General features: G+C 54.9%; 1 protein-coding gene and 2 pseudogenes across 1 annotated transcript; 1 reads left to right on the top strand and 2 right to left on the bottom strand.

Annotated features, from left to right (window-relative positions):
* LOC128820670 (zinc finger protein 850-like) overlaps positions 1-4,793 on the bottom strand; it is a 488,361-nt pseudogene extending 483,568 nt beyond the window's left edge.
* The window catches only part of LOC128820668 (uncharacterized), a 1,438,581-nt pseudogene extending 1,427,761 nt beyond the window's left edge, over positions 1-10,820 (top strand).
* Positions 10,821-19,873: 9,053 nt separating this feature from the next.
* Positions 19,874-25,808, bottom strand: LOC128820676 (olfactory receptor 14J1-like). Its single transcript, XM_054001489.1, has 3 exons — positions 25,626-25,808; positions 24,568-25,501; positions 19,874-20,390 (listed from the first exon to the last, which is right to left on the bottom strand). The coding sequence occupies exons 2-3, from the start codon at positions 25,473-25,475 to the stop codon at positions 20,180-20,182; spliced, it is 1,119 nt and encodes a 372-aa protein (XP_053857464.1). The 5' UTR covers positions 25,476-25,501; positions 25,626-25,808; the 3' UTR covers positions 19,874-20,179.
* Positions 25,809-26,263: the final 455 nt, after the last annotated feature.

The raw sequence follows: 26,263 nt of genomic DNA, 5'->3' as shown, positions 1-26,263 counted from the left end.
CCCTCTGGGACATCCCACAACCCCTGCCAGTGCTGAGCCCCTGTGAGCTCTGGCTGTGCCCTGCTCGTGTCCCTGGCATGCCCTGGCAGTGCCCCAGCCCTGCTGGGCTGTGCACAGGAGCTGCTCCTGGCCAGAGCTGTCTCTCTGCAGCGCTGCCCTTGCCAGGAGCTGTCTCTGGGCCAGGAGCCCGGCCCAGCTCAGCAGCACAGACACAGCACCAGGACTTTAATGACCCTCTGGGGCTTTGGTGCCGTTTGCATCAGACCCAGTCCCTCAGAGTGTGCTCAAAGAACTTCTCAAGAATTCCAAGTGAGATTGAAACACAGAGGTTTCTTTTACTTTGAAGAGATCCCTGTCAGGGACACAACTGAGAAAGTGTCCCCAGGTTCCAGGTACAGCAGAACACTGGAGGCACTGATGACATGTGGGGACAGCAAGGGAAAGGTGTCTCTGGTGCTGAGCAAACCTGGATGTGCTTCAGGAATGCAAAGGGCCAAGGCTGAGCCCCAGCCCCTGGCAAGGCAGATCCTGTCCCTCCCTCATTGCTCAGGGCTCTTCCCGGGATGGGCACTGGCATGTGGGGATGTGCAGTGCCAAGGGCAGGACCATGGGGCGGCCCCTGCCAGGCTGCTGAGCAGGGACAAGGAGGCACTGAGGCCCCAGGGCTGCAAGGGTCACTTGTCCCCTGGTGGCCTCAGGCCCAGGGCCAGCAGCCATGGCCAAAGTGCTGCACAGGTTGGCTCTGTCAGGGCCTTGCAGCTGCTGCACATGCCTGTGCCCTCTGCAGCCCAGGCTGTCCTACGGTGTCCCTGCCCTGCGCCTCTGTCCCTGCAGGCTGTCCTCATCCCCCGGCTGCCCCACCTGGCTGGCCCCTTCCTTTGCTGACAGCTCTGCCTCCTGCCTGCCTCTGCCTGGCCACACAAAGCCTTGGGCTGCTCCAGGCTTCTTCTGGGGACGTGTTGCACCACAGCCCTGCCCTGGGAGGGAAATTCCTTTCTCCTGGTGTCAACTCTGGGCCTCCCCGGCTGCCCTTGGTGCCATTATTGCCTTCTCATGCTTTTATCCTCCATGAAGAAAAGCTCCAGCCTCTCCGAAACCACTCTTCGCTCCCTCCCAGGCTACTCCTGTTCTGTCCTCAGTCTCCACACCAGTGACCCCAGAGCCCACAGCCTCCACCTGCTGGATATGTGATGAGGCCTCCAAACCCCATCTTGGGAGATTTTTGGGTCCTCTTCGAGGTCTATGAAAATGGAAACTGTGATCAAAGTTATTTTCTCCCAAAACTTGCATGGACAGAAGAAGGGTCAATGTCTCTAAACTGAATGAAGGCCCATTTTCATTTGTTAGAAGGAGGAAATATTTTGCAATTATGAGAGTGGCACTAAACTGCAACTGTTTTTCCAGAGAAGTGGATGCCTCATCCCAGGAATGCTCCAAGATCAGGAGCTTTGTGCAACCTGACCCAGTGAAATCCCCTCCCAGAGAATGGAACTCCTGTTGTGTGGGTTCTCTGATGTGCTGGGTGCCCTCACAATGCTTCTGGTCAGAATGTCTGCTGAGGGCAGCCAGGCTGCTGCAGGGGCAGTGACCTCACAGCCATCACCATGGCAGCCCTGTCCCCTGGGCCTGGCTCTCCCCTTTCCTCTGCCCCTGACTTGTCTCTGCTGACACAAAGAGTTTTGTCATTAATAACTTGTCCCCAAGGTGCTGGGGCCAATGGCTTCCCTGTCAGGCTCCTGGAGCAGAAGTGGCTTTCCAGAGCCCAGCCAGAAATGAGCCCTGAGGCAGCAGCTCTGCAGTGCTGGCCACCAGGCCGGCTTGCCAAGGGAGGCTTCTGGCCATGCCCTGCAAGCAGCTGCTGCTGCCAAGGTGCCTTTGGTGCCTCAGGCTCTCCCTGGCACAGCTCCCAGCACGGCACTCTGCCCTTGTGCCCGAGGCCTTCCCTGGGCTGGGGCTGGCCTGGGGCTTTTCCTGCAGCGGGACCTGCCCTGCTCCTGGCACAGGAAAGGCAGTTCCTGCTGGAGCAGGAGGCTCTGCCTGCAATGGGCTCAAACCACTCCAGCAAGGCCCTGCTTACTTCAAAATTGCTCTCTAGAGCAGAATATTCTAATAATGGTTATTGCTCCTGTAGTGTGGAGTAAATAACTCTGGTAAAGTTCTTTCTTCTAATCATGATCAGAAACAATCAGAGCTTTGTTTATATAAATATATCTGGTATTCCATTGTTAATCCTGTGGGAAAATTGCATTAAGGTTCAATTCCACCTGTCCAATCTTTTACACTTTTGACAAATTTTGGGGCTGGGATTGGATCCAGTCTCTCCCAGTCTCCTCTCTTAGGAGGAATTTTATAAGTCTGGGGGTCCTGCAGGGGTTTGAGGATCCATGGTGGCTGTTGAGTGTCATTTCTCCACCTCATGACTCAGCAGGAGTTCCTCCATAAAGAAATAAAGCTTTTGCCTGAAGCTCCCACTCTGCCCATGACAGGAACCCCTGTGATTGCCTGTCACATCCCGGCTCTTTGGCAGCCTGGGGACTCCTGGGATGTCACCGTGGAGCCCCCGTGAGTGCCTGTGACAGATCGGTGCCTTTGCAGCCCAAGGTGCCCTGGCATGTCACCATGGAATGGCTGTGTCTGCCTCTGACCACACAGCTCTTTACCATCCCCAGAAACCCCTGGGAGGTCTCCATGGAGCCCCTGTGTCTGCCTGTGACATTCCAGGCCTTGAACAGCCTGGAGACTCTTGGAAAGCTCCCACGGAACCCCTCTGAGGGCCTGTGACAAACCTGATTCTTAGCAGGCAAACATCACGAGGAACCCCTGTTGCTGTGGTCAGTTTCCATGGCAACCATCACCAGCCCCTGTTGCTGTGGTCAGTTTCCATGGCAACCATCACCAGCCCCTGTTGCTATGGTCAGTTTCCATGGCAACCATCCCCAGCCCCTGTTGCTATGGTCAGTCCCTGGGCAGCTCCATGGAGACCCCATGCCAGGGGTGGTTGCCATGGACACCAGCTCAGGCCTGGAGCCAGAGCCCGTTGCCATGGCAACCATTGGCAGTCCCATCCCCAGGGTCATGGGATCCCAGAGCCACGGAATTGGCTGAGCTGGGAGGGACCCATCAGGATCCTCGAGTCCAACTGCTGGCCCTGCACAGGACACCCCAGCAATGCCAGCCTGGGCCTGGCAGCGCTGTCCAAACGCTGCTGGAGCTCAGAGAGCCCTGGAGCTGTGACCCTTCCCTGGGCAGCCTGGGCAGTGCCCCAGCAGCCTCTGGGCAAAAACCTTTTCCTGAGATCCAACCCGAGCCTGCCCCGACTCAGCTGCAGCTGCTCCCTCCACTCCTGTCCCTGGGCACCAGAGTGAAGAGGTTCCCACAGCCCCAGCCAGGGACCCGCTCCCAAGGCTGCTGCCGTGGCCACCAGGGCTGGCACCAGCTGGGATGCTCGGTTTCCACAGGCTGGGGTTCAGGAATGGGATTCCCCAATTTCCTGCTCCTGCTAAAACCGCGCTGCCGCTCGCTGCCCTCCCGCCTCCCATGGAAAGCACAAAAGGCAAAGATCCCAGACTGGGATAAGAACAATTTACTGGGAACAGCAACGAGACAAGGAACAAACAGGAACAGCAACAATATTGATAACAGAAGGGATAAGAAGGGATAAGAAAAACTATTTACAGGGAAAACTACAACACCATTGACTGGTTCTTCCTGACCACGTATTTCCTCCTGCCGGGAAAGGACACCCTTCTCCTCAGGGAGAAAGAGAGAGAGAGAGAGAGAGAGAGAGTCCCTTTCCTGGCCCTGGCAATGACCTGAGGTGGGAGTGAATGTAATGACAGGGCCATGGCCAGACCCTCATGTTCTTCAATCCCAAACCATTTCATTGTCAGGGGCAGGAAAAGGTAATGATGTGATGGATCACAGGGAACATGGATCACCAGGGCTCTTCCCAACATGGGCTCTCCCATGGGGGATGGCGCTGGAACAGTTCATGAAGCTCCTCCTGCAGCTGGGGCACTTGCAGGGCTTCCATTACTTGTGCCTCTGTTCATGTCGGGTCAAGTGAGAGCTCCTGGAGAAGCTCTTCCCACACTGGGGACAGTCGTAGGGCCTCTCCCTGGTGTGGATGTGCCGGTGCCTGATGAGGTGGGACTTTTGCTTGAAGCCCTTCCTGCAGTTGGGGCAGCGGAAGGGCCTCTCCCCAGTGTGAATCCGCTGGTGCTTGAGAAAAATGGAGCTGGTCTGAAAGCTCTTCTGACACTCAGGACACTCATAGGGCTTCTCCCCAGTGTGGATCATTTGGTGGATGATCAGGTGGGACCTCTGGCTGAAGCCTTTCCCACATTCCCCACATTTGTATGGCCACTGCCCAGTGTGGATGATCTGGTGGCAGATCAAGTGGGACCTTTGGGTGAAGCTCTTCCCACATTCCTCACACTCGTAGGGCCTCTCCCCAGTGTGGATGCGCCTGTGCCTGATGAGTTGGGAGCTGTAGCTGAAGCCTTTCCCACACTCCCCACACTTGAAGGGCCATTCCCCGGTGTGGATCATCTGGTGGCAGATCAGGCTGTTGCTCCACCTGAAGCTCTTCCCACACTCCAAGCACTTGTGGGGCTTCTTCCCATCATGGAGCTGCTCATGGACCACCAGCTCCGAGCTCTGGTTGGAGCTCTGTCCACCTTCCTGGCACAGGGTGGGTCTTTCCTCCTCAGAGCACCCTGGGCTCGGTTTGCAGCCCCTCCTCCTGTGGGATCTCTGGGGATTTTCCTCCACGTTGGATTCCTGTGCCATGGAGCCGCTCAAAAAGGCCTCTTCCATGAGGTTCGGCCGTGGGGATTTGTCCTCCTTGCTCTCAATCCTCAGCTCCTTGTCTGGGGGAGGAAGGACAAGGAGAGGATGGGATTTGCCTCTGTGCCAGAGGGAAGGGGAAGGAGATTCTCCCAGGGCGTCCCCAGCAGGACGGCGTCGGCAGCGGGGTTGTCCTGCAGCCAGGGGCCGTGCTGGGCTGGGAGATGGAGCAGGAGAGAGGGGGAAAGGGGCACTGACTTCCTCCTCACCTGCCTGGGTGTCCCAGGGCTCCTTCCTCTTCCTTGCAGCCTTCTCCTCCATTTCACAAACGTGTGGAAGGCAAAATTTGGTTTGGAAGGAAAACAAGGGATGAGCTCATTGAGTTTTCTACTGGTTTGAAGGCAAACCAGGCAGAGAGTCTAAGCCAGAATTACAATTCAATAAGAAAATTAAGCTCAAGGCAATGATCCAGAAACACTGCCTTAATCTGACAGAGTCAGGATATAACCTGACACCCCGTTGGGCAGGGTGGTGGTAGCAGTCTGATGAAATGGTGGCTGCAGTCCGGCTGGAGTGATGAACGTGATTCTGTCAAAGCAGGGATCCTGTAGAAGGGTCTGGTCTTCCTTTGAAGGTCCAGTGGTGCTTATGGAGCTCTTGTCCTCTGGGAATCCAGTAGGCAAGGTGCTCCTGGTGTTCCAATGGTGAGATTATATCCAGGCAGGAATGCTTGGTTCCTCCCCCTGGGCGGAGCATCCCACAATGGGATGATGTAATTTTATCAGTCCTGCAGTGACACTCAATGGCCCATTAACAGAAGATGGCCCCTGGAGGGCGTTATCAGGGCTGAGTCATGGATAAAGAACACTGCCCCACCTGTTTATCACAGTTCATGAAGATGGTGACTGAAAACACACTTTTGGTAACATCTTACATTGTCACCTGAAACAGTGAGGCAATCCCTGCTCGGGGTGGGGGTGAACACCACCCCCCTTAACCAAACTGGCTCAGGTGTAAAACCCCCACCCTGGGAAGGCCACACACACAGGGGACAATGTCACACTTGCCCTGCCCCAGGGGAGGTCTCTGTCCCTGTCACTCCCTTGCTCTCCCCCCTTTGCTCTTTCTTTCCATCTCTCTCTCTACCTCACATTTACTGTTCAATAAAATCCACTTGGGATTTGGTCTCCTTAGCAACTTAACTGGGGCAGAGGCTTCTCTCTAACAATTTTATTAACCAGATTACAACATTTTTTGGCTGCTGTGAGTTTAGGCACAGTTGTCTGACCCCAAGTGCCTTTGACAACCACATGGTTCCCTCGTCTGAGGAGGTTCTGGCTCTTTCTGGAGGAACTCTTGGAAACTTGGATGCAGCTTCCTCTGAGAGACTTGTGGGAGAACTTATGAGGAAAATGGCTGTTCTGGGTGGCCAGTGTAAAGAACATATTTTGTTGTCCTTCCTTGAGGAGTTTGTTAAAATCACTGGAGGGAAGGGAGCAAATGATACCAGCAAGACTGACAAGGATCATTCACCACAATGTGAGGAACACAAGGCTGCCAGAAGTCCTCCAAGAAGCCCAGCTCAAGTAGTAAAATTCCTGAAAAATTCCCAAATTCACAGGCTTGGGGGCTTTGCCAAATGTGAGAATCATTCTTTTCTTTGTCTGTGTCACCTTTGTGACAGCTACACAGAGCTTTCCCTTCCTTTTAATAATCTGTATTGGACCAAATTTTCACTTTTCTTTATCGGAACCTGCCAGCAGCTGAGCTGGAGCTGTGCAGGAACCGATTAAACTTGGAATTGCCACAGAATTGCTTCTATTGTCAGTTTATTCATGTTTGGGATTTGTTTGCATTTCCATCGCAAGTGACTTGTGGGAAGAGCAAATATTCCTCAAGGCATTTTATGTAGGGTTAAGTTTAATTTCTGCCAAGTTTGTTTTGTCCAGTGCTCAGGGGATGCTTGAGGGGTCTCTGCGCCTCTTGCCCTGGGGGATGCTTGGGAGGGGCTTGCAGGGGTTGTCCTTGTCCCTGTCACTCCAGACCATTCCCCAGGGGGTCTCCATTGTTCTCACCCCAGGGAATGCCTGGGGGGTCTCCCTCCCTCTCACCCTGTGCCAGGGGGTGCTCAGGGCAATCTCTTTCCCTCTCAGCCCAGGGGATGCTCGGGGGTCTCTGTCTCCTTGCCCTGGGGGATGCTCAGGGGGTCTCCATCCCTCTGGCCTCAGGGAATGCTTGTGCAGGGCTGGGGACCAGGGGCTCTGTGTCCCTCTCACCGCTGAGGGTGCTCGGGGCTGGGGGGGCTCTCCGACCTTCTCATCCCTGGGGAGGCTGGGGGAGGTCTCTGTCCCTCTCAGCTCTCGTGTGACCCTGCCCAAACATCATCGGGGTCAGAGGGACAGAGACACCCCCAAACCCCGAGAAAGGCTGAACCTTGGATTTGGTTTGGGCTGAGGATTTAAGAAGAGGCTGGAATTGGGGCTGGGGTTGGAGTTGGGCCTGAGATTTGGATTAGAGCTGGGATTGGGGTTAATGCTAGACATGCGATTGGCTTTAGGGCTGGGGTTGGGTCTGGGTGTAGATGAGTCTGGCACTGGGATCAGATTAAATACAGAACTCTGAGTGTGTCTAAATGTGGAGTGAGATTGAGACCAGGATCAGGGTCAGGTTTGGGACTGAGCGCACGCAGAGCGGGGCAGGGGGGATGTCACTGCAGGATGTCCCTGGCATGGTCCCAGCCCTCCTCAGGCACCTCCAAACATGGGGGCAGCTGGGTGCTCCGAGATCCAGGTGCTCCCACGCTGCCCCTCAATACCAGGCGAGCATTCCCTGAGGGCAGCCCTGAATGTGACCCTTGGGGCTCTGGGATCAGCCCTCACATCCCTGTGGGAGCAGCTGCAGACATGATGACAGATTTTCCCCCTCCTCTTTCCTAAGAAGAGTGAAGCCCATCTCTCCTTTCGTTCTGGTGCCTCCTCCTCTTCCCAGCTGAGGATGTCAAACTCCCCAGGAGCAGGAAAATCCCCATTCCCTGTTTGTGGCTGCAGCCTGGAACATCGACTCAGAATGAAGAACGTTCTGACAGCCCTGCTGAATGACACCCGAAGGAGGTTTGTGAGAAAGGGAGGAAATTGTATTTTGATTGGAAATACAAGTTACAAAATTATTTCTTTCCATCCCCTTCCTTTTCAGGCACTTGCAGTTCTGTTTTCAGAGTGCCACCTTCTCAGCTGATTGTGTTTGTGTCCTCCTTTCTCTCCTGTCTTTCTCTGCCTGCTCAGTTTCTCTCTCAGTGTCTCCCTTGAGCCAGGACAGCTCCCACCAAAGACCCTGCCCTGACTTAATTCCCAATCCAGGAGCTACAACCACCATGGGTGAAGTTATGAAGGCTGGCAGTGAAATGTCACTGTAGGATCTTGCTCCACTTGGCTTTTGGCTCCTTGTTAAGAGCTTTGCCTTCAAGGGCAGGAAGATCTTTTCCCTGCTGGGAACTGGAATTCCAGCCCCTGGGAGCATGTGCCATGGATCCCTGAGGAGCATTCCCGAGGCTCCCAGGGTGCTGCTCCCGCCGTGCCTCCCAAGGAGCTGTGCAGGGCCCGGGGACAAGGTGCAGCAGCTGTGTGAGCTCCCAGAGCACACAGCAAAGGTGGATTTGCTGGGATTTCCCAGCACATTCCCAGCTGCAAGCAGAGGGAAGAAGGAAAGGGAAGCGAGTCCCTGACAGAATCCCAGAGCTATTGGGGGAGGAAGGGACCCTGCCTGCGGTTACGATCCCGTGAGGGAGTGTCACGATCTGCTCAGAGGAGTGGGGTGCTGTGATGGCTCGTTTACCGATGCCAAAGGTGTAAAAAGGCAAACAGCAGGGGACCATCAGTTTAATCACAGCAAATGCACCTTTATTATAGAGTGTGAAAAGCAAATGCAAAGGAGGGGACAGAAAGGAAATAAAGGATAGAAAGAAAAAGACTGGAAAGGGGATTATACCTGCCAAAGCAGGTAGGGGTCTCAGTGTCAGTCCTTGGGAGGGGCTTCAATCTCCGTCCGTCACAGTGGTCATGAGGTAGATGAGGGATCTTCCGTGGGAGATCACCAGAGTTACCCCAGAAAGTTCATTTGGCCAAGAGATGGGAAAATTCGTGGGTTGAGCAGGTATCGTGAAGCAGGTGTAAGCACGTAGAACAAGCCACTCCTTGCCAGGTCTTTGCCAGGCCCTGCTCGAAGCAGTGGTCTGAGATGGTACAGCAAATGCACCTGCAAAAATAATCATCCACCTCTCCAAGACGGAACTCCAATCGGGGTCTTACACCTGAGCCAGTATGGGTAACCCCACCCCAAGCAGGGATTGCCTCACTGTTTCAGGTGACAATGTAAGATGTCACCAAAAGTGTGTTTTCAGTCACCATCTTCATGAACTGTTATAAACAGGGGGGGCAGTGTTCTTTATCTCTGCCATGACTCAGCCCTGATAACGCCCTCCAGGGGCCATCTTCTGTTCATGGGCCATTGAGTGTCACTGCAGGACTGATAAAATTACATCATCCCATTGTGGGATGCTCCGCCCAGGGGGAGGAACCAAGCATTCCTGCCTGCATATAATCTCACCCTTGCAACACCAGGAGCACCTTGCCTACTGGATTCCCAGAGGCCAAGAGCTCCATCAGCACCGCTGGACCTTCCGAGGAAGACCAGACCCTTCTACAGGATCCCTGCTTTGACAGAATCACGTTCATCACTCCAACAGGACTGCAGCCACCATTTCATCAGACTGCTACCACCTCCCTGATCAACGGGGTGTCAGGTTATATCCTGACTCTGTCAGATTAAGCCAGTGTTTCTGGATCATTGCCTTGATCCTAATTTTCTCATTAAATTGTAATTCTGGCATAAATTTTCCCCTTGCTTTGCTCCAAACCAGTACAAAACTCAATGTGTGCACCATTTGTTTTCTTCCCAGAACAGAATTTCCCACCCCCAAACCTTCGCCAGATGGAGGAGGAGGCTGCAAGGACGAGGAAGGAGCCCTGGGACACCCAGGCAGGTGAGGAGGAAGTCAGTGCCCCTTTCCCCCTCTCCCCTGCTCCATCTCCCCCATGTCCTCCATGGCCCCCGGCTGCAGGACAACCCCACTGCCGATGCCGTCCTGCCGGGGACACACTGGGGGGATCTCCTTCCCCTTCCCTCTGGCACGGAGGCAAATTCCATCCTCTCCTTGTCCTTCCTCCCCCAGAGCAGGAGCTGAGGATGGAGACCAGGGAGGACAAATTCCCACAGCAGAACCTCGTGGAAGAGGCCATTTTGAGCAGCTCCATGGTGCCAGAATCCAACTGGGAGGAAAATCCCCAAAGATCCCACAGAAGGAGGGGCTCCAAGCCCAGCCCAGGGTGCTCTGAGGAGGAAATACGCGCCCTGTGCTAGGAAGGTGGGCAGAGTTTCAGCAGAGCTTCAGAGCATCAGAGCTCAGAGCTGATGGTCCATGAGCAGCTCCATGACAGGGAGAGGCCCTATGAGTGCTTGGATTGTGGGAAGAGCTTCAGGCAGAGCTCTGACCTGATCCGCCACCAGATGATCCACACTGGGGAATGGCCCTACAAGTGTGGGGAGTGTGGGAAGGGCTTCAGTGACAGCTCTGGCCTGATTGCCCACCTGAGGATCCACACTGGGGAGAGGCCCTATGAGTGTCCCAAGTGTCAGAAGAGGTTTCCCACCAGCTCCCATCTCCTCCAGCACCAGCGGATTCACACCAAGGAGAGGCCCTTCCTCTGCCCTGACTGCGGGAAGGGCTTCAAGCACAACTCCCACCTCGTCACCCACCGGCGCATCCACACTGGGGAGAGGCCCTACGAGTGTCCCCAGTGTCTGAAGAGCTTCTCCAGGAGCTCTCACTTGGCCCGACACCAACGGAGGCACCACTAAGGGAAGCCCAGCGAGTACCCCAACTGCAGGAAGAGCTTCGTGCACTGCTCCAACTCCATCCCCCATGGAAGGACCCATGTCGGTCAGAGCCCTGGTGACCCACGTTCCCTGTGATCCCTGCTGAGAAGACCCCTGGCTGGTGGTCTCCATGTCCTCTTGGATCCCCATAGGCACCTGGATGAATACAGGGGCAGGAGCATCCATCAGGACTCTGATCTAAACTGGAAATTCATTGGGAAGAAGTGATTTGTTGACTTTACACCCCAAAAAATCTCACCTGCTCTGTCCAGTTATTTCTTCTGGTGGCATCAAACTGTGCTGCATGATCTTGGAGGTCGTTTCCATCTAAATGATTTCATCTTCATCTTTACCCAGTCAAAACCACCAAAACTGGGGTGAAAATAAAGAAATTGAACAAAGAGGTCGAAAGCTGCATCATTTACTGGTCTTTGGGGGTGAATTTGGGGTTGGTTCAAGGCAATATTTGGGAGAATTTGGTGTTCTGAGGTTGTCAAAGCCAGAGGACATGGCCATAATCTCAAAGGTGTGCTGGCAGAACGTGTCCCCCTGAGCCCACCTGTTCTCCAGGAATTCTGGTTGTCTGTCCCAATCCTTGGCCTGGGTCTCCCCATTTAGGGTGTCCCCCGCAAAGTGCCCAAGTCGCTGCTGAAGTGCCCGAGCTGGTCCTGGCTGGGGATGTTCCTGTCCACCAACCTCTCCTGGTCATTGCCGTGGGGGGTGGGAGGGGGTTTAGGGGCTCCTGGGGGGACTGGGAAGGGCTTCTGTCAATGTTTTGGTGGTTCTTGGGGTCATTTATCTTGCAGGGAGTAGTTGGAGCAGTCCTGGCTGGGAGCTGTGGGGTGGTTTGAGGAGTCCGGGAGTAGCTGTGGGGCTGGTAGGGGTTTTTGGGTGGTTGTGACTCCCCCAGACCCCCAAAGCTGCCACCAGACCCCAACCCCCAAGATGCTGCCAGGGGTCAGTGGCTCCATGTTTGGGTTCATCCTCCTGGTGCTGCAGGAGAAGGTGACGGGGGGTCCCCGGGGCCATGTGTGTCCCCCCCAGAGCGTGTGTGACACCCCCCATCCCATTGTCACCCCCTTGTCCCTCCCCACAGGGCTGCAGCCCCAGCTCCTGCTCCCCCAGAGGGAATTTGGAGAGGGGGCAGAGAGGGTGCGCAGCCCCCGCCGGGGGATGACCCCGGCCCAGCCCCTTTGTTCAGCACCAAGCTCGGCTCGGGGCCGCAGGAGGAAGAGGCCGGTGGGAAGCAGATCCTGCAGCTGGGACAGTGCTGGGGGTCAGGGCAAGGTCCTGCCCTGCACACCTGGCTCAGGTGTGACCCTGCCCCGGCAAGGGAGCGGGACATTCCCATCCCCACAGATCAGGGCTGGGAGCAGCACTTGGAGCACGGACATGGAAATACTGGGAGCAACTGGGAGCACACTGAGGGCTACTGGGAGCAACTGGGAATGACTGGGAATGACGGGTGCGTGCTGGGGGCAACTGGGATGTACTGGGAATGAATGAGATCATCCTGGGGGCAACTGGAACCATACTGGGGCAACTGAGGTGACTGGGAATGAGCATGCTGGGGGAAACTGGGATATACTGGGAGTGTCTGGCACCATACTGCAGGGGACAACACTGGGAACAGCTGGGACCATGTTGGGGGCAACTGGGGGCAACTGGGAGTGACTGTGTCTATACTGGGGGCCACTGAGGACATACTGGAACCGAGTGGGACTGTACTGGGGGTGACTGGGTGCAACTGGGATGACAGCGAGGCGGGTGAGGATCATACTGGGAGTGACTAGGAGCATGCTGAGGGCAGTTTGGACCATGTTTGGGACAACTGGGATATACTGGAGCAACTGGAACTGAACTAAGGGTCACTCAGAGCGGCTGTGGGTAACTGGAATCATGCCGGAAGCAACTGGGAGGAAATGGGAGTGACTGGGAGCATGCTGGGGACAACTGGGATATACTGAGAGAGACTGGGAGTCACTGGGATCATACTGGGAGGGACTGGAACCACAGCAATGGCCTGGGCTGGGTGATGAGGGGCCTCAGGGAGCACAGGGAGCACTGTGACCCTGCGGGGCCCAAAGGAACCAAGGGGACATTGTGACACTCTGGGCCCGGCCTGGCCGTGGGGTGTTTTGGGAGCCCCGGGGTGCCCAGGGCAGCAGAGCAGAGCCCCTGGCTCAGGGGCAGCAGTTCCCCGGGACACCCTGGGCGGGCGGGCGGAAGGGGATGCCCAGGGAGAAGAGGAAGCCAAGGCCCAGCGCCCCAAGGGCGGCACCGGCTGAGGGATGGGGCAGGAGGGAGAGGCCACTGCTGGGACGGCTCCGGGGCTGCCCAGTGCTGAGCCAAGGTTCTGTGACATCACAGGGGCTGTGTGACATCACAGGGGCTGTGTGAGGTCACTGGGGAGGTCACTCCACCCCAAACCCCCCCTCCCAGTTCCCCCCCAGAGAGGTCCAACGCTGCTCGTGCACAGCGGGGTCCCCTGTCCCCCCGGGTCCCCCCGCCCCCAGCGCCGCAGCCTCCCCCAGAGGATGTTCCACGAGATCGACCCCAGAGCCTGACACGGGGACGGGGGACGGGGCTGTGGGGGGTGGGACAGGGGGACAGGGACCGCCCGGCAGCGTCCCCGTGTCCCCCAGGGCCAGAGCCTGGGCCAGGGCTCCTTCACCCTGTTACCAACGAGGGCTTGAGAGCGCTGGAAAAATCCCCAGCAAGGGAGCAGCAAAAACCAGATTTAATATTAAGTGACAGCACCACAAAGTTCCTTGGCAAGAGTCACTCTGCTCCTGACTGGACACTTCAGGCACAGCAAGGAAACAAAGCAACAACAAAACCAAACAAAATCCAGGCAATCAAACCAGAAATGAACTGAGAACTGTCCCTGTGTGTGTGTGACACAAGGACAATGAGGGCAAGGATAAAAGGAACAAAGAGATAAAAGCTTAATAGATCTCAAACTTGACAGGACTTAACTCATACCTTAACCTTAACTTCTTCCTTCAACTTCACAATTCAGCAAAAGAACAGAGCTTAACAGTATTTAACCTAACTCATAACCTATGACTTTGCAATTTAACAGAGGAATAACATTTAACAATATTCAACTTAGCTTATAACTTACATTAAACATAACAACTTAGCAAAAAAAACAACTCTTAGCACCATTTAACTTAGCTTAGACCTTGTGATTTAACCTTACTTACAGGCCTGACTGGCTCAGCTACCCAAGGCACTCAGACCCCTCAGAGAGCAGCATTTCTGCCACATTTCCCGAGCACAGGCACTCCTGTGTGCACACAGACACAAAGAGTCAGTGCAAGGCACCTGTGAGAAATTCCCCTGAGGGCAGGGAAATGCTCCCTGCGGATGCTTTGGCATCTCCCCAGCAGGGGAAGGGTTGAGCCTGGAGGAGTGGGGGGATCGGCCCAGGCTCCCTCGTTGTTGGGGATCCCCCAAGTGCAGCAGACGGGAGAGTTCCCGGCTCGGAGAGGCCCCACTCAGAGGGAGTCGCTGGCCCAGGAGAGCTCCAAGGGGCTCCTTTTGGAGCGCTGTTTGTAGGGCGCCAAGAGAGGGGCTTCAGTCCCAGCAATGTTTCATCCTGGCCGCACTTGGCATCAACAGCTTTCTTTGGCAGGGTGGGAACAGGGATGTTGTGCCACCGAGGGAACAAAAACAGTTCCCAGGGCTGCTCCCAAAGCAAGCAGGAGCTGGTTGGGCAGCAGCAGTGCCTGGAGCAGACAGTGTTTGTGATGAGCTCCAGGGGAGCTGAGCCCAGGGGCTGTTGGCCAAGGCCGAGGCCCAGTGAGCATTTCTCAGCTGGCAGGGCGGCCTGAGAAGGGGAGGGGGGAATGCATCAGCACAGAGCCCATGGAACCAAGGGACCACTGTGACACTGTGGGACCTTGTGAGACCAAGGGATCATTGTGACACTGTGGGGCACCATGGAACCATGGACACCATTGTGACACTGAGGGGACTCATGGAATCATGGAGACCATTGTGACCCTGGGGGTCCCCACAGAACCAAGAGGACCATTGTGATATTGTGAGGCCTCGTGAAACCGAGAGGCTTTTGTGACACTGTAGGGTGGCATGGAACCAAAGCTCCAGGGCGACACAGAGGGGCCTCGTGTTATCAGTGTTCCATTGTGACACTGTGGAGCCAAAGGAGACCGAGACACCTTTGTGACACGGCAAACCCCCAGCGTCCAAAGGTCCATTGTGACATCACGGGCCTCATGGAACTGAGGAGTCACGGGACATTGTGGGGCCTGTGGAACCATGGAGACCACTGGGACACTGCGAGGTTTTCTGGAACCCAGGGGCCTTTGTGACACTGTGAAAACCCATCAAACCAAGGGTCTATTGTGACACTGCTGGACCCCATGGAACCAAGGCACCATTATGACACTGCAGAGCCCCATGGATCCAAGATGCCATTGTGACACTGTGGGGCACCATAAAACCAAGGGAACATGGAACAGGTCTGGCTGGTTTGGCCTCCCGGGGACCACCTGACTGGTCCAGCTGACGTTGGCACGTGGAGGGTCTCTTCTCATCTGCTGCTGAAACACTGGGGCTCTGTGCTTTCCTTCCTATGGAAAAGAACTGTCCTTCTCGTCCAAGAGCCCATGGCCAAATTTTGGTTCCACCACCAACATTGCCTGTTGTGACAAACTGGAGGAGATTGGTAGCTTGAAAGATTGCGTGTGTGCGGAGGAAGGGGCAGGTCCAGCCTTGCCCTGCCCTGGAACCCCAGCCCTGCCCTGCCCTGGAACCCCAATCCCCCCAGAGCCTCTATCCCAGCCCAGCAGTGGCTGCCAGTCCCTGGCACAGCACAGGCAATGCTCCACAGCCACCTCTGGAGCCCCAGCCCAGCTCCTGAGTGACCAAATGACCCCAAGTCCCACCTGGGGGAAGGGCCCAGGGACACCAAGGGGTATTTAAGGCTGACTACAAGGCAAGCACACATCTGAACCCTACCTCCTCTTGAAATTTCCATCTGAACACCACTGGAATCCAGGAGTTGGTAGCTGTGTGTGTGCTTCTCTGTAACTTACTTGTCTTTTTCTCCTTCTGTCTCCTATTTCTATCCACTTGCAAATATTGGTTAACTTAAAATTGAACAGGCTTAGAGTTTGTGAAGTTGAATGGGCCAAGTTCATGCTTTGAAAAGTGTTTTTTGTCCATTGAATGTCATATTAAACCTTTTGCCCAAGTTGCCCTGATTTTCTAAAGATCCCAGTAAAGTCTGTTTTGTTGTTTTGAGCTCCTGAGAATCTCTTGTTCGTATTTCTCCAGTGCATCCAACTCAGAGGACACAAACAATTGCAATTCCTTTTAAATGTCTCCTTGAGTGAGTTTTTTAGTGGATGGCGGTCAGGGCTTGTGTGTCCTGCTTGGCACAGCCCAGGCAGGGCTTTCACAGCCCCATCCCACACTCCATTTCCCAGCTGGAGCCGCTGCTGCCTCTGAGTTCTGCTGCCCCAGCCCCAGGGACGCTCTCCTTGTCTGCCCATTCCCCCACGGTCTCTGGGCAGGGATGGCCTCAGTGGGGGCTGCTGACATCCTCAGCACCTTGGAGGCTGCTGCTGGATTCTACTGCTCCAGAGGCTTCTCCAGCCTTCAGCTCTTCAGTTCAGCAATTCAGTGCCCCAGGGCTCACTAACATTCAGAACAACTTAACGAGCCAAGCCTCTGGGAATAATTTGATTTATGTTTTCAAATCTTTTGTGGTTAATAAGAGAGATTTCAGAAATGTATTCAAAATGAATGTATTAGATTTAAAAAGATAGGGAGAAAATGTTTTTTCAAGTCCTGTACAGGTTGTTTTTTTCCTCTTTATATATTGATATGTGCAATATCCAATTGACTCTAAATCCAAGTACCTCCTCATGCAGCTGGAATAGATATGAAAATCAAGACCCTTTATGGCTGACAATCAATCAGACTCTGTCCCTACACCCACCCCACCATTTCCCCCATCCAAGCCCTGGCACTCAGAGCAGCCTTGTGCAAATCTGAGCTCCCTCCAGCCCAGGCTGCACCTGCAGCTTTCAGCTCCTTGGCTCCAACTCCCACCTGCTTTCCCTGGAGAAGGAGCTGCCCAAGACACAGAGGGATGTTCATTTCTTGTCAGCCAACAAAGCCAAGGGAAGGCACAGCTCCATCAAATGCAAAAGTCATTCCTCTGCTGGCTATTAACTCCACTTTGCACAGCAGACAGTCTCAGAGCAATGGAAAACACCTTCTGTGCCCAGCACAGATCCCAAGGTGCCCCCAAACCCTCCCTGCCCCAATTCTGCCCAGATTTGCTCTTTGCACACACGAGTCACAGGCTGAAGTCAGGAGCTCCCTCCATGGCCAGAGGGAGGAAAAGAGGGAAAGTGGATGAAGAGCTCTCCTGTGCAGAGCCAAGGTCCAAGTGCCCCTGCAGTGGGAACCACAACTCATCAGGGTTGTGTCCTTTGGGCTCAGGGCCTGGTGACACTCAGAGGCACAGAAATGTTCCTTGTCAACAAACACAAGTTGAACATTGGAACAGTTTAATAACCATCACAGCTCTTCCCTCAGCTCTCTGTGATGTCCCAGCAGCATCTGATATGTCCCCCATCCCCAAGGGACTTCTGTACAGGAACAGTTTTAGACAGAGACACAAGAAAAGGAAATTCTATATTACATAAAAACAGAATGAAATATGATTCATATTTATTTGAACTTCAGAAAGATTGGGCCACTTCCTGACGTTCAAAGCATGAAACCAGTCCATTGAGAGACAGTTGAATGACCAGAAAGCATCTGGAGGAGAAAATCTAGGTGCAGCAGGAAGGACATAGGTCCAGCTGGTCTAAATGAAGAGATGTCCTTAGACACGGCCATTTCAACAGGAGAGTTGAAAACACCTGAAAGAAGAGGGAGAGAAAATAATAAACAGAATGCCGATGACACAAGTAGACAGGAAGATCAGTATTTCTTCTCATGCCATCAGTACAATTCCAGGAAATTCCTGCTGCTGGATGAAAAAATTTGTCATTTCTTAAAAGTACTCAAGTGACCCAGGTAATAGAAATGTGCCAGTATATTAATAAAATAAGAGGTATTAACACCTGTGGCCCTTTCCAGGCAGACATCAGTTGTGTGCCCATGAACAGGCAGTGCCACTTGTGCCCTGAGGTGCCCAGCTGGGATTGGATCTCTCAGAGAGGAGCTGAGGGAGAGCAGAGCACCTTGCAAGCTGCAGGTCCCTGCCAGCCCCGCAGGGCTCCTGTGCCATCAACATCTGCTCTGCTCCAGGCTGAAACAGGGCCCAGCACGGTGCCGGGATCATCAGAGAGCTGAGGTGTGTGCTGGAATTCCATGCCCTCGCCATGGCGCAGCAGCCCTGCATTTCCCTGCTCCAGCCTTGGTCTCCAGCACAGCCATGGAGGCTCTTTGGGCTCCTGAGTGTTCCTGCAGCCCCCAAGGGCAGCTGAGCTCTGCCTTTGGCACAGTCAGCCCTGGGCAGCGCAGGCCACGCTCAGCAATTCCTTGTCTGTGCCCGGCCTTGCTGCCAGCCCCGGCAGCGGCTGCGTGGCCCCTTGGTGGCCCTGTGCTGGCCCAGCCATGGTGCCACAGCCCCTGTGCAGGCCCAGCCCAGGACAGGAGCATTGCGGCTGGGAACGGCCCCTGTGCCGTGGTGCCCACGGCAGCCTTGGGGCTCTGTGCCCCATGGCCTCCCTGCTGGGCAGCCTCTGCCAGCTCCTGCCCAGCCCGTGGCACCTGTGGGGCTGCACAGACAGCCCTGCCCCGGGCTCTGCCGGCCTCTGGGCCAGCAGAGAGGCCGGCCAGGGCTGGCCATGGCCGGGAACAGGCCCTGAGCCCCGCAGCAGGATGGAGCTGGGCCACAGCCAAACTCAGCCCAGGCCAAAGCTGGGCTCAGCAGCCAGGGCTGCCAAGGGCTGGGGACAGAGGCTGGCGCTGACAAATGTCCTGGGCCCCCTCCCTGCTGTGTCCATGCCCCCAAGGGCACAGAGCAGCCTCCTCTCTCGGGCACTTGCCTGTTTTCAATGCCTTGCACAGGCGCTGGCCCTGCCCCACAAGGCCTGGGCTGAGTCCTGCCCCTGCACGCTCAGCCAGGCTGAGATGGACACTGATGGTTTCTGGGCCAGGCTCTCGCAGCCCAGCCCAGCTCCCTGCAAGCTCTGCCAGCTGCCCTGAGCTCTGTGCAGCACCAAGGGCCTCTCCCCAGCACAGCCCAGCCGCCTCTGGCCCCACAGCTCTGCTCAGGCCAGGCTGCTCTGGCCACTGGCCCCACGGCCTCAGCCCCTGCCAAGGTCACAGCAGCAGCTGCAGCTCAGCCAGGACTCAGCCCCAGCCATGGGGGAAGGGGCTTGCCCAAGGCACAAGGAGGCTCCCTGGCTGCCCTGCTCCCCTCGGCCTCAGCTGCTGAGAGCTCTGCAGCCCCTGCTGCCATCCCATCTGCCCAGGCCAGCACAAGAGCCCCGGCCTTGGGGCCCTCCAGAGCTGCTCCTGCTCCAGGCCCAGGGCCCATCCCAGAGCTGGGGCAGCCACAAAGCTCTGCCCATTTCTGCTCATTGCTGCTCTGATGGGCATGGATCCTCAGCCCCTTGGAGGTTGCTGATGAATTTTACTACTCCAGAGGCCTCTTCTTTCTTGAGCTCTTCAGTTCAGGAATTCCATGGTAAAAGCTCATAAACATCTGTTCAAAACACCCAAGACAAGAAAAGCCCCTGGGAATAATTCAAGTCCTCAATTCTTTTGTGGTTAATTAGTCAGGTTTCAGAAGTGTATTCCAAGTGAATATGCTATATTGAAAACAGTGCAGAGATAATTGTTCTTTTCCTGTTTATAGATTGATATCAGCAATGTCCAATTGATATTGACCCCCAGCACCTCCTAATGCAGTTTGAACAGATATGAAAATCAAGACCCTTCATGGCTGACAATCAGTCAGACTCTGTCCCCACCCCCTCCCCACCATTTCCTTCATCCAAGCCCTGGCACTCAGAGCAGCTGAGGAATGGAGTCACATCCAGGGCTGTCCCCAGGGCTCAGGATTGGGGCCAGGTCAGTGAAATCTCTTTATTGCTGATCTGGACGAGGCCATCGAGGGCACCCTCAGGCAGTTCCATTTGAGCCCAGGCTGGGTGGGAGTGTGGCTGTGCTGGAGGGCAGGAAGCTCTGCAGAGGGATCTGGACAGGCTGGAGCCATGGGCCCAGGACAATTGGATGAGGTTCACCAAAGCCAAGGGCCGGGTCCTGCCCTGGGCTCACAACCACCCCAAATCCCTGGCCGTGCCCTGCCCCTGATCCCCACAGCCTGTCCTGTTTCCTTCATCCCTGCATTGCCAGGGACTTTCTGGGACAAGGCAGCTCTGCTCAGGGGATGGAGGGAGCTCCAAGTGCCACCACTGGAGTGGGAACCACAACTCATCAGGTTTGTGTCCTTTGGGGGTCAGGAACTGGTGAGACTCAGAGGCACAGAAAGTTTCTCTTCAGGGCCAACAGACCACAGTTGAACAGGACACAATTTAATAACAATCACACTCTTCACTGAGCTATGTGCAACGTCCCAGAAGTGTCTGATGAGTCCAACAGCCACAAGTGATTTCCATACTAAAATTGATTTTAGACAAACGTGGTTCTGTGATATATATAACCACAATTAAGTTCTTGTATCAGGATGCTCTTTTTGGAGTGGGGGCAAAACAGCTCACACAATTCCTGATTTGCAAAGCTGTCAGTGGTGGATGGAGAAGGGAGGTCAGGCTGCTTTTGGTGTTGAGGAAATGCTGAACCCAGCCTGACTCATTTCATCTCCTCCTGGCCTGGCTGATCTCCCCTCTTTCCCCTTCCACCCATTGGCTTTTGTCTCCCACCAGGCCCCCCGGTGAAGAGCCTGGCTCTGTGTTCTCCATCCCCTCCTCGCTGGCACTGCCAGGCTGGGATGAGGAGCCCCTCAGCCTTCCCTGCTCCGGGCTGGACAAGCCCGGCTCCCTCAGCCTCTGCTCACAGCCCAAGGGCTCCAGCCCCACCTTGGAGGCCCTTCCCTAAGCCTGCTCCAGCTGCCAGACATCTTTCCTGCCCTGGGAAGCCCAACCCAGGCCACAGGGACCTGGATAATCCACGTCCTTGATGTCCTGGTCACACAGCCCTGGCCCCTTGTCCCCGTGTCAGGCTCTGGGGTGGATCCTGTGGAACATCCTTTGGTGGAGGCTGTGGCTCCAGGTGGACTGGGGGGATAGCGGGGGACAGGGACCCCGCTGGGCATGAACAGCATTGGACTTGTTGGGAGAAACTGTGAGGGGGAGCTGGGGCGGAGTGAACAACCCAGTGACCTCACACAGCCCTCCTGGGATGTCACACAGCCCCTCTGTGATGTCACAGCCTGCTCTGAGATGTCACAGCCCAATTTTTAGTCTCACACAGCTGGTCTCTGATGCCACAATCCATTCTGGGATGTCACAGAGCTGCCCTGTAATGTCACAGCAAAATCTGTGATGTCACAGCCAGCTCTGTGATGTCACAGAGAAAGTCTATGGTGCTGTAGTTGCTCAATGACCTCACATAACCCACTCTGTGATGTCACAGCCCACTCTGTGACCTCATGTTACCAGATGATAAATTGTCTCCACCAGGTGAGCTGACACCTGGAGCTTGTTCTCCAAAACCCCAGGCCTATGGAAACCACACAATGCCCATTGTGTGAGAAGGGGAACTGGAAGTTCACCAGCCTCAGTGTCCTGCCAGCTCAGCCAGGCCCACGGGATTGGGATCCACGACCACCAGGGACCACCAGAGAGACCCCCAGGACAGAAGAGAGCATGGGTAAAGGAGAGGGGAAATATGTTAATGATTTTGGGGAAATGATTATCAGATGTGTGTTTAGTCCAGGACAATTAATGAATATGTGTGCAAAATACAGAATATAAACTGAAACAGCCTTTAAAAACAAAGGGGTCCAGGGAGGATGGACACATTTCAAGAAAGTAATCTTAAGGGGGAAGGAGCAGCCTGTCCCAGTGTGGCAAAAGATGAGCTGGTGAGGAAAATGACGCTCCTGCCCATGGAGCTTTTGTGGGAACTCAAGGGAAGGACAAGGGTGCATCAACTTCGGACAGAAGGTCATGGAACTTTGGAAGTGTTTGAGGATGTTGTTAGGTCATGCAGAAAAAAAAGGAAAAAGGTGAAATCTGAATTAGAGATTAACCTGGCCACTTCTGTGAAAAATAATAAAAAATGTTTCATAAATAACTTAATAGCAAAATGTGGGATAAGGAGAACTTCTACTCTTTATTGGATGCCATGGAGAATAGAGTAACTAAAGATAAGGAAAAAGCTGAGCTACTTAACATCTTGTTTGTCTCAATTTTCAATATATGAACAGGTTGTCCTCAGGACAAGAGTTCTCCTGAGCTGGCAGATTGGCACAGGGAGCAGAACAGCCCCTGTAATCCAGGAGGAAGCAGCTGGGGACCTGCTGAGCCACTCACATGCTCACAGGTGTATGGGATGGGATGGGATCCATCCTAGGGGGATGAGGGAGCTGGTGGATGAGCTCCCCAAGCTGCTCTCCATCATTTCCCATCAGTCCTGGCTCAGCAGGGAGGTGCCAGAGCACTGGAGGTGCCAGTGTGAGCCCATCCCCAAGAAGGGCTGGAAGGAGGATCTGGGGAACTCCAGGCCTGTCAGCCTGACCTTGGTGCCCGGCAAGGTTCTGGAACAGATCACCTTGAGAGCCATCACAGGGCAGCCACAGGATGGCCGAGGGATCAGAGCCAGCCAGCGTGGATTTAAGAGGAGCAGGTCCTGCCTGAGCAAACTGATCTCCTTTTATAACCAGGTGACCCAGCTGTGGATGTGGGAAAGGCTGTGGATGTGTCCATCTGCACTTCAGCAAAGCCTTTGACACTGTCTCTGACAGCATTCCCTGGAAAAGCTGCAGCCCACGGCTTGGGCAGGTTCCCTCCTCGCTGGGAGATGGAAGAGCTGGCTGGAGGCTGGGCCCAGAGAGTGGTGGGGATGGTGCTGCATGCAGCTGGTGTCCAGTCCCTGCTGCTGTCCCCCAGGGATCTGTGCTGGGCCCAGTCCTGTTTCACATCTTCACTGATGATCTGGGTGAGGAGATCGAGCCCACCATCACCAAATTTGCAGATGACACCAAGCTGGGTGTGAGTGTGGATCTGCTGGAGGGCAGGAGAAGAAGACACAGCCTTGAGCTGCACCAGGGGAGGTTGAGGCTGGACAAGAGGAAGAAGTTCTTCACAGAAAGAGTGAGTGGGCATTGGAATGGGCAGGCCAGGGGGGAGGTGGCAGAGTCACTGTCCCTCTGCAGTGGCACTTAGTGGCATGTCTGGGTGACAAGGCGGTATTAGGGCATTGGTTGGACTTGATGATCTCCAAGATCTTTTCCAGCCTATTTGATTCTGTCATTCTGTGATGATTGGGACACTCTGGGGCCATTGTGACACTGCAGGGCCTCGTGGCACTGAGAGGACCAGAGTGACACTGTGCAGCCCCATAGAACCAGGACTCCATTGTAGTGCTCTAGGGCCAAATGGAACCAGGGAGTCCACCGTGACCCTGGATCCTCGTGGAACCACAGAGGCCATTGTGACACTGCGGGGCCTGGTGGAACCCAGGGGTTTCACCATTTGGACACTGCGAAACCAAGGAGAGCATTGGGAGAGTCCAGGGCCCAGTGGAACCAAGGGGCCGTTCTGACCCTGCGGGGCCTCACGGAACCAAGGGGACATTGTGACACTGCAGGACCTTGTGTAACCAAGGGGCCACTGTGACACTCTGGGGCCTCAAGGAATCTGGAAGGCCGTTGTGACACTGTGTGGCCTCGTGGAAACAAGGAGTCCATTGTGACACTGAGGGGACTTGTGGAACCCCAGAGAGCATTGTGACAGTGTGGGACCTCATGTGACCATGGGGCCTTTGTGACACCCTGGGGCCCCATGGAACCAAGGGGCCACTGTGAAACTGCGGCACCAACGAGAACATTGTGACACTGTGAAGCCCCATGGAACCAAGGAGTCCATTGTCACATTTTGGGGCCCCATGGAAGCAAGGAGACCAGTGTGACAGTGCAGGGCCTGGTGTAACCAAAGGGACATTGTGACACTGAGGGGCCCCATGTAACCAAGGACAACTTTGCAGATGACACCAAGCTGGATGTGAGTGTTGATCTGCCGGAAGGTAGGAGGGCTCTGCACAGGGCCCTGGACAGGCTGGATCCAGGGCCCAAATCCAACAAGGTGAGGTTGAACAAGTCCAAGTGCCGGGCCCTGCACTTTGGCCACAACAACCCCTGCAGCGCTCCAGGCTGGGGACAGAGGGGCTGGAGAGCAGCCAGACAGAAAGGGACCTGCAGGGACCGATGGACAGCAGGCTGGACATGAGCCAGCCGTGTGCCCAGGTGGCCGAGAAGGCCAGTGGCTCCTGGCCTGGGTCAGGAATGGTGTGGCCAGCAGGACCTAAGCTGCTGTGCCAGCACTGATCTGCCCCCAGCTCTGCACACAGACATTGCTGCTGCAGCCCCAGAGAAGCCAACAAAAGGGCATCTCTGCAGAAAACTTTGCTGGGAGATCTTTTAGTTCCTTTAAAGCCACCAAGAATGCATCCCCTCATTTACACAGTCTGTGGCCACAGGGAACGTGGAGAGAAACAAAATGAGAAATGGAACAATAATACTTCTTTGTGGACAATCTGAAAAACCTAAAACAAAGGAAGAAGAACCTCCAAAATGAAACCAAGCAGAAGTATCAAAGATGAGTTTTATTCTAAGTTATTTGCAGAAATTGGCAAACAGTTTAATGTCCCTGAAATCATCCAGTCATCAGTCTCCACATTGCAGCTTTGAGCTCCTGGTTCCTCAGGCTGTAGATGAGGGGGTTCAGGGCTGGAGGCACCACCGAGTACAGAACTGACACTGACAGATCCAGGGATGGGGAGGAGATGGAGGAGGGCTTCAGGTAGGTAAATGCCCCAGTGCTGATAAACAGAGAGACCACAGCCAGGTGAGGGAGGCAGGTGGAAAAGGCTTTGTGCCGTCCCTGCTCAGAGGGGATCCTCAGCACAGCCCTGAAGATCTGCACATAGGAGAAAACAATGAACACAAAGCAGCCAAATGCTGAGCACACACTAACAACAAGAAGCCCCAGTTCCCTGAGGTTGGATTTGGAGCAGGAGAGTTTGAGGATCTGTGGGATTTCACAAAAGAACTGGCCCAGGGCATTGCCATGGCAGAGGGGCAGGGAAAATGTATTGGCTGTGTGCATGAGAGCATTGAGAAAGGCACTGGCCCAGGCAGCTGCTGCCAAGTGGGCACAAGCTCTGCTGCCCAGGAGGGTCCCGTAGTGCAGGGGTTTGCAGATGGACACGTAGCGGTCGTAGCACATGATGGTCCGGAGGAAATACTCTGCTGAGATAAAGAACATAAAGAAAAAGAGCTGTGCAGCACATCCAGTGTAGGAGATGGTGCTGGTGTCCCAGAGGGAATTGTGCATGGCTTTGGGGACAGTGGTGCAGATGGAGCCCAGGTGGCTGAGGGCCAGGTTGAGCAGGAAGAAGAACATGGGCGTGTGCAGGTGGTGGCCGCAGGCTACGGCGCTGATGATGAGGCCGTTGCCCAGGAGGGCAGCCAGGGAGATGCCCAGCAAGAGGCAGAAGTGCAGGAGCTGCAGCTGCCGCGTCTCTGCCAGTGCCAGCAGGAGGAAGTGGCTGATGGAGCTGCTGTTGGACATTTGCTGCCTCAGGAAATGGATTTCTGCTGTGGAGAAAAATACAGGGCTGAGTCAGGCCACATTTCTATAAGGAAAATATATTGCATATCTTATGGCAATTCAGCTTTCAGGGTTGCTCTTTTCAGGATCACTTCTCTGCATTCCCCTCACCTGAGCTCTGGGTTTTGCAGGCACTGAGAGCAGGGACTCACAAATGGGCTCAGGAGGATTCCTTCTTCTTGTGTAGTGAGAGGCAACTGAGAGTGCTGGCTGATCTCCAATTAAATGGACTTGTGAAACACCAAAAAGATTTTCAGCTCTGCTGTTTGCAATTTGCCCATCTGAAGAACTGAGCTGAGGGAGTTCCTTTTATTTGTTCATCCAGCTGCAGCTGCCACATTTAGGAGTGGCTGTGTGTGTTTGAAATCCCTGACATTTCTAATGCACTGCAGGTGAAATCATGTGGGTGTGAGAGGCACAGGGATGGTCTCTCAGTGCAGGGACAAGGGAGCAGCTCTGGCCATCAGGGCTGTTCTCAGCTGCCCCTCGCTGGCAGCTTTGAGCTGAAGGAGAGGCACCCAGAGGAGTTCCCCTAGAGAGAACCAGGGCAGTGCTGAGAGCAGAGGGCTCTGGGCTCAGAGAGCAGATGGACAGAGCCCTCGCCTTCTCTCAGGGTGCCTCACTGGGATCTCAGCTGTCTCCTGCCAGGCTGGTGCACAGAGGGATCATTGCAGCTGCCCAGGTGCAGCTGCCCAGCAGCATTTCCCTGGCCCTACCACTGAGCTGTCTGCTCCATGGGGATCCCAGGC

The sequence above is a fragment of the Vidua macroura genome, chromosome 30 (assembly GCF_024509145.1).
Source record: "Vidua macroura isolate BioBank_ID:100142 chromosome 30, ASM2450914v1, whole genome shotgun sequence".
Lineage (NCBI taxonomy): Eukaryota > Metazoa > Chordata > Aves > Passeriformes > Viduidae > Vidua > Vidua macroura.
Note: the sequence above shows the minus strand (reverse complement) of the source record. Positions and strands in the feature narration are given on the sequence as shown.